General features: G+C 34.3%; 1 protein-coding gene across 4 annotated transcripts; it reads left to right on the top strand.

Annotated features, from left to right (window-relative positions):
* The first annotated feature begins 761 nt into the window (after positions 1 to 761).
* On the top strand, positions 762 to 4,699 carry LOC112695332 (jasmonoyl--L-amino acid synthetase JAR4). 4 transcript variants are annotated; one of them, XM_025747637.3, is made up of 5 exons: positions 762 to 1,061; positions 1,943 to 2,250; positions 2,351 to 2,452; positions 2,549 to 3,360; positions 4,030 to 4,699. In XM_025747637.3, exons 2-5 carry the CDS (start codon positions 1,958 to 1,960, stop codon positions 4,569 to 4,571), a joined length of 1,749 nt encoding a protein of 582 aa, XP_025603422.1. In that variant the 5' UTR covers positions 762 to 1,061; positions 1,943 to 1,957; the 3' UTR covers positions 4,572 to 4,699. The 4 variants fall into 4 exon arrangements, with proteins under 4 accessions (XP_025603422.1, XP_025603423.1, XP_025603424.1 ...); XM_025747638.3 differs by having other exon boundaries at positions 830 to 1,061; positions 1,888 to 2,250; XM_025747639.3 differs by having other exon boundaries at positions 830 to 1,061; positions 1,880 to 2,250.
* Positions 4,700 to 7,672: the final 2,973 nt, after the last annotated feature.

Here is a 7,672-nt window from a genome sequence, read left to right as displayed (position 1 = left end):
ATTCATTAGTTTTCCTCTGCCATACGCTGATTAGCTTGTTGTAACTTCGTTACCATCTGAAGAAACTTAAATAGTGTGGGAGGAGGCAGGTCAACTATGAACAGGTATGGAAATTTTGTGACCTGTAGAAAGAAGGGTTTTTATTTCTAAGCCCACGATGGGTGCCAATTGTTCTTATAAAGGTTGGCTGGTGTATAACTCGTTTGCCAATGAATATCTACAAACTTTCTATCAAGATGAGTTAACCTCAATAATGAGAGAATAAGGAAATTAGTACTTACAAAAAACACTCCGATGCTTAAATCAATAAATAAATAATAGACTTTATAAATTGTAATGATCTTAACAATTTTCTTACTTTTTTCTTTATATCTGACGTTTTGATATTTATTTAAATGACAATTATTAACAATTGATCTATAATATTTATGACCAAATTATAACATATAACGAATGTATAACGGTTGTATCAATTTTCAAATACATAATAATTAATTCAATAGTTGATTTTTAGTATGCATTCGGTATTTTTTTTTTTTAAACAAAATCTACCATACTGCATGGTTAACGCAGTCATCATCAGTCACCGGATCGCATCTGTGCGGTGGTCGGGGACCAGCGATGACATGACATATTTTGTCTGCCGACGATGAAAAGCAGCTCAGATTTTCTTCCATCGTAATTTCCCAAAACACGAGGGGCCTTTTGGGCACTCCGACCACATTTCCATCGTCATCAGCAATGCGAGCTCAAACTACGAGGGGCAAAAGAGTCAATACACGAATACACACACGAGGCCCTATATATATTGTTGATTTGTTGTTTTTCCGAAACAAGAATCTTCAAGGCAGTGAGCGATCAGTTGAGTCTTGAACTTGATTGTGCCAAGTCAGAAACACAATATATAATAACTTCTTCCTAATCTTTTAATCTTCTGCTTTGATCTCTCTCTCTCTCTCTCTCTCTCTCCCTCTCTTCTCCACTGCATTGAAGTTAGAGAAAACCGAACCTTCCTTGTTTCTTCAGATCCAACCTCCTCCCTCTCTATTTCATTCTTCCAGGTATTCAATTTCTTTCACTTGCTTCCTTCACAATTATATAACAAACTACTATAATAACTAAACATAAACACTATATATTTTCTTAGCTTCTGGATTTGTTCGTGAATTATGCTTGAGCTCTGGTAAATTTTATGTTCTTTCATTTTCTACTGTTCCTTTTCGGGAATTAGAGTAGCTAGGCTTGGTTGTCCGAACAATTGGTGTTTTTCTTTTATCAGCTTGAGTTCGGGGTTCCCAGCCTCATTCTTTTTTCTCTTTCTCAACCAATTCGATTGGTTTACTCCGCAAAAGGATATGATATCTCGTCTTTTACGAGCGAGGACAAACTTTCTGTTCTCGTCCATTTTTTTCCGCAGTGGATGACTTTTTCATTCCTTTGACTTTTCCCCTTCGGTGTGTTTTTTACAGTTTCGGTAACTCGAATTTTACTCTTCAATTTCCATGCCTTTGCGTGTGAACTTGATTTCATTTCTAAATAGGAGACCGATAGAGATAGAGATAGAGATTCTGTTGTACTGAAAAGTTAGGTTGACTTACTTGACTTTCGCCGTAGCAAGTGGAAGAAAAATTAAACTACTAATACTAAATGTTTTTATGTTTTTATGTTTGTATGTTTGTAAAGGTTCAAAGTATATGCGTAAATATAAAATGTGCATTTGTTCTCTGTTCTTTGAACACGTTGATAATGGAAACATGTATTTCTGTTAAATAAAATTCAGCTGGGTCCTTTACCAAGAAAAACAAAAGGAGGTCTGGTCTGGTACACAAATTAATTAAATGAAATAGTAATACCGTGTTTGTCCTTTTTCTGAATTGAGATAAACAGAAACACGTTCTCACCCTTGGTCTCTCCCATTTTCTGCATATATATGACATCATAGCGTGTTGTGAAGAACATGTTGGAGAAAGTGGAAGAGTTCAACATGGAGAAGGTGATCCAAGAGTTTGAGACACTTACAAAAGATGCCGGAAGGGTTCAGAGGGAAACCCTCAAGAGGATTCTGGAGGATAATGCTTCAGCTGAGTATTTGCAGAATTTGGGTCTCAACGGAAGAACTGACCCTGAAAGTTTCAAGGCTTGTGTACCACTTGTTACCCACAAAGAATTGGAGCCTTATATACATAGAATCATTGATGGAGACACTTCTTCTATTCTCACTGGAAAACCTATCACTACTATGTCATTAAGGTTCTTCTAATAATCTCTTCATTTCTTTTTTTAATTCCTTTTTCATCTTAGGAGTAGTTGAATTCTTAAGGTTCTAATCAAGTTAAATACCTTCTTGCAGCTCTGGCACTACTCAGGGGAAGCCAAAATATCTGCCATGGAATGATGAATTGTTTGAAACCACTATGCAGATATATCAGACCTCTTTTGCCTATAGGAATAGGTATGTATGTTTGTGTTTAAAGCTTGCAACTATTTATGCTAATCCACGCAAAATTCGCAACATCTTATTATATACAATTGCTTAATTATTCTGCAGAGAGTTCCCTATCAAGAATGGGAAGGCTTTGAGCTTCATATACAGCAGCAAACAGTTCAAAACAAAAGGGGGTGTGGCAGCCGGAACTGCCACGACCAATGTGTTCCGCAATTCGCGGTACAAGCGGGAGATGAAGGCACTCCAATCCCAATGTTGCAGCCCAGATGAAGTGATATTCGGCCCTGACTTCTTTCAATCACTCTACTGCCACCTCTTGTGTGGACTAATCTTTCATGAAGAAGTTCAGCTTGTTTCGTCCGTATTTGCACACAGCATTGTCCATGCATTTAGAACATTCGAACAGGTATGGGAAGAGCTTTGCACTGATATCAAACAAGGTGTCCTCAGCAGCCGGATCACGGTTCCGTCGATCCGAGCAGTCATGTCCAAGCTCCTAAAACCGAACCCAGAGCTTGCCAACCTGATCCATGCAAAATGTGTGGGATTGAGCAACTGGTATGGCCTAATACCAGAGCTTTTTCCTAATGCAAAGTATGTGTACGGAATAATGACAGGGTCAATGGAGCCATATTTGAAAAAGATGAGGCATTATGCTGGGGAGCTGCCATTGTTGACCGCTGACTATGGATCCTCTGAAGGGTGGATTGCTGCAAATGTGAACCCAAGACTTGCACCTGAATTTGCTACTTATGCTGTGCTTCCTCAAATTGGTTACTTTGAATTCATTCCACTCACACAGCTTGAAAATAATGATGCTTCTTCTTCTTTCCTCTCTATTGATCTCAACCCAGTGGGCCTCTCTGAGGTCAAGGTTGGTGAGGAGTACGAAATTGTCATCACCAATCCAGCAGGTACTTTAACTACCGCCAGTACACTATTTCTTCTCAATTTCCTTCCCATCCCATTAATGAAAACGCATTGATACTATTTGAGTTCTGTTTCATACGTAGATCAGGTATGTAAATAATTAGTTTGGTGAATAATTACTATAATTAATATAGTAATATTAATGGCAAAGGTGTCCACCACAAGTCCACTGGGGCCAAGGGCCAAAGTGGAAAATACTATATATGCATTCATCATTAAGTGCTTATAATATTATAGACAAGGACGTACAGGTTCTTTATTCTTTTTTCTCTTCCTTGAAAATGTTATTTATTTACTTTATTTAGACACTTTTTAAATTTAAAAATACGAAAGGAAATGAATAAATAATATTTCAACAATTTTTTGTGTTCAAATATCATAGGGTTAGTCTAAGGAGAAGAAATGAAAAAGGGTGCTTTTTACACACTGTTATTTGACCTTTATGGGACCTAACTTGAAAGAAATTTCTTGCTACTGAATTCTAAAGGTACATCACACCTAATCAGATCAAGAAAATATATATATATTCTAATGTTCTTGCAAGTAAAGACCCTATTCTTAGGTTATTATTGGCAACTAATCTTGGATTTGTAAATTCAAGAAAATTGCATATTAATAATGTTTTTCACATGTGGGGGAAATTTCCATGGCAGGTTTATACAGGTATAGGCTAGGGGACGTTGTGAAGGTTATGGGATTCCATAACTCAACTCCAGAACTGAAATTCGTTCGTCGGAGCAGTCTTCTTCTTACCATCAACATTGACAAGAACACGGAGGCGGATTTGCAGTTGGCGGTGGAAGCAGCGGGGAAAGTGTTGGCAGAGGAGAAACTAGAAGTAGTTGACTTCACCAGCCATGTTGACTTGTCAAAGGAGCCAGGGCATTATGTTATATTCTGGGAAATCAATGGAGAAGCTAGTGAACAAGTTCTTGGTGAATGCTGCAACTGTTTGGACAAGTCCTTTGTTGATGCAGGGTACACTAGCTCCCGCAAGGTCAACTGCATTGGGCCCCTCGAACTCCGGCTTGTTAGGAGGGGAACATTCCAGAAGATTCTAGAACATTACCTTGGACTTGGAGCTACTGTTAGTCAGTATAAGACTCCAAGATGTGTAGGCCCTACAAACTCCACTGTCTTGCAAATCTTGACTGATAATGTTGTCAAAACCTATCTCAGTACTGCTTTCAATTGAAATTAATAATAATAATAATTGGCAATTTTGCAAGCTAACTAGCTAGTATTTAAATTGCCTCTTAGTTTAGACAGAAATATATATAATTTTACCATCTCAATCTATAAAAATTACCTTAGTTTTTACAATCTTGTGCAGTTCTCTCTCTCTTTCTCGTGACTCTATCTAAAAGGTTGGAGACAAAACTTGGTTATTTAGTCTAAATTTGGCTCCTCTTTTGCGCGTGCAAATATTTAATTGCGGCTAATTCATAAGATTAATAATGCAGTAATCAATGGCTGGCGATGTATTAAAGCAAGGATATAGTAGCTACGTTAACGTCATAAGGAAGCGTCGCTTTCCCGTGTTGGAAGGGCGAAATCAGAAAAGCTAGAGGATTATATTAGTGGCCAAAACTAAAAAGCGGTTTAGTGGATCTTATAAAATAGAAATAAAATACTAAAATTGACTTTCAAAATTTAAGCGTTGATGAATTTGACCATGAAATAAAGAAAACTAATTTATAATTTTGAATGATTCATTCTATTTGTCGAAACTAACCAAACGTCAATAGGAGATAGATGACAATAGTGATTTAGCTTGTGTCACGTTATTGAATACATGTGTCATCATCTCTAACGTGGATATTCAAATTTAAAACTAAATCAAAACTAATGAAAATGGTGATTTAAGCAAAGACTTTGAATGTGACTCTTCATTTCGAGCTATTTATTATCTCATGAAATCTTTATCCTAACAAAATCTTCTGTAACTTGATCACCATTAAAATTGTAATGAGAAGAGAATAATGTGGATAATATCAGCATTCTGGTGGTGCTCAATCTAACAGAACATGTGAAGGGCTGTCTCTTAGATTCATCGCCAAAACGACGACACATACACGAGTAAGTTCGTGAATGGTTCTAGTTTTTTAATTTGGGAAGTTACAAAAATTTAATTTTTTTCTTATGTTAGCATTTGGATAACACTGAAATGCTTGTCGAGGAAAAAAAAAGGTAGAACCATTCACGAACATTCCCGTATATATATATATATATATATATATATATATATATATATATATATATATATATATATATATATATATATTTATTCGTCGTTTTGGCACTAGGAGTGAATCTCCTTCCTTAAATTTAGCTTTAAAAATATTTTTATTAATTTTTTATATAAAATTTACAAATTTGTATATATTAATTTTATATTAAAGTTGTTCCAATTTACTTCAGAGCAATTTAGAGTTGGGTCAAAGCCTAATTAAACCCGGCTTGGCTCATTTTATGTACACTCCTATACAAAATGGTCAAAATAAAGCATGAAATGAAAAGACATATTCATCATTATTTGTTGGTAATTATAGTATTAAAGAAATAGAAAAATTCATGATGATAATTATAGAAGACCAAACAAGCCACATATAGACCATCAAACAAGTAATGAAAAAAGCTTATCTGAAGGAACAGTCGAATAAGTGGAGAAAGACACACATTCGGTGAGAACCATTTTTGATGGATTGGGCAAAAATTAACACCGATGAAACTCAGCAAGGACTCAACGATAGGACGAGATGTGGCGGTCTCATTCGGAATGATGAGAAGAAGTAGGTGGTGGGGTTCACTCACAACATTGGATGCGGAACAGCTTTTAAGGTAGAATTATGGGGGATCGTTCAAGGCCTAAACTTAGCCTGGGAGTTAGGTTGAAACAAGTGATTTTGGAGAGTGATTCTAGTGTTGTCATTAACCTGGTAAATAGAGAGAAATGTCATGAGAAACATCCCAATTCTCTAATAAGAAAAATTTCTGAGATGAAAAGAAAAAATTGGAGAGTCCTTTTTGTACATACATATAGAGAAGGTAATAGGAGTGCTGATTTCTTAGCAAAAATGAGTATATAGTTGGAGGAGGATCTTTTATTTTGGGATAATCCTCCTGTTTTAGTTGCTATTCTTTTGGAGGATGTTAGAGAGACTACCTTATTCCGCTTTATTTATAATTAGTTTTCTCTTATTTAGAATTTAGTCCCGTTTCACTAACAAAGAAAAAAAACACAGTTCTCAAAATCGGTTAAATAAAAATTGGTCACTATATTTGTTTGGCTCAAGGTAAAAAAACTGTTAAAAAAATTTGGTTAATCAGTTGAGTGAATATAAACTTTTTATTAATTATCTAATTTAAAATAATAAATCACAAAATAAGTCAATTTTTTTAAAATATCTATTTTATATATATTAATACATTATTTTATTATATTCGATTCAACTTTAGTGAAACCTTAGTTCAATTTTAAAATTATTAAATCTTTAGTTCTACCAATTCGATGAACGATTCAATTTTTAGAACTTTGGTTAAAAGAAATATACTCTAAAATATCTAAGTGTAAACTAAAGGTGAATGCGAATTGGATCGAATTGGATATGGCCGAAATTTCGATCTAATTCGTACTAAAATTATCGTATTGTATCCCATATCTACGATTTTTAAGTTTGGATCCGATCCGCACATTTGCGGATCGGATCTCAGATATATCAAGAAAATATTTAAATCATTTAAAAAGTTTATTTTTATTTTTAAAAAATCAATAAAATATTATTTTTCTACTCTTTTAAACATTTTACTCTTAAAATATTATTAAACATACTTTTCATAAATAATAAAAAAATACAACATATATAATAAATATTAGTTGAAGTAAAACATAAAAAGAATATTTACTTATTTATTTATTTATTTTTGCGGATCCGCGGATATGTAGATACCAACATGAAATCTGCAATCCGATCTGATAATTTTGCGGATCCGATCCAATAACCTTATGAATCGGATCGATATCCGTAATTTTCTGATCAGATTCGAATAAATACCACGAATATGCAAATCGAATATGATCCATGAACAACCTTAGTGTAAACATGAACATGATATTTGTAAGGTATAATAAGCTTTTGATTCATATTTCCAATCCTATTTAATAGTATATATAAGACTTTGTTATTGTGTTCTCGTGTCACATATTTTAGATATGATATTTTTTGACATTTGTTTGGTACGCATGTCTTTTGTATTTAATTGTTTTAATAAAAAATAAATTTTTTTGAATATATT

This window comes from Arachis hypogaea, chromosome 6, assembly GCF_003086295.3.
Source record: "Arachis hypogaea cultivar Tifrunner chromosome 6, arahy.Tifrunner.gnm2.J5K5, whole genome shotgun sequence".
NCBI lineage: Eukaryota > Viridiplantae > Streptophyta > Magnoliopsida > Fabales > Fabaceae > Arachis > Arachis hypogaea.
The sequence above is the reverse complement of the archived record's forward strand: the minus strand, read 5'-3'. Positions and strand labels throughout refer to the sequence as shown.

Bases quoted from the DNA above. Each gene is read 5' to 3' on its own strand.
- LOC112695332 (XM_025747637.3), top strand. From the start codon at position 1,958: ATGTTGGAGAAAGTGGAAGAGTTCAACATGGAGAAGGTGATCCAAGAG. The intron at 2,453-2,548 runs GTATGTATGTTT...ATTATTCTGCAG, and splicing joins TCTTTTGCCTATAGGAATAG to AGAGTTCCCTATCAAGAATG. The intron at 3,361-4,029 runs GTACTTTAACTA...TTTCCATGGCAG, and splicing joins TGTCATCACCAATCCAGCAG to GTTTATACAGGTATAGGCTA.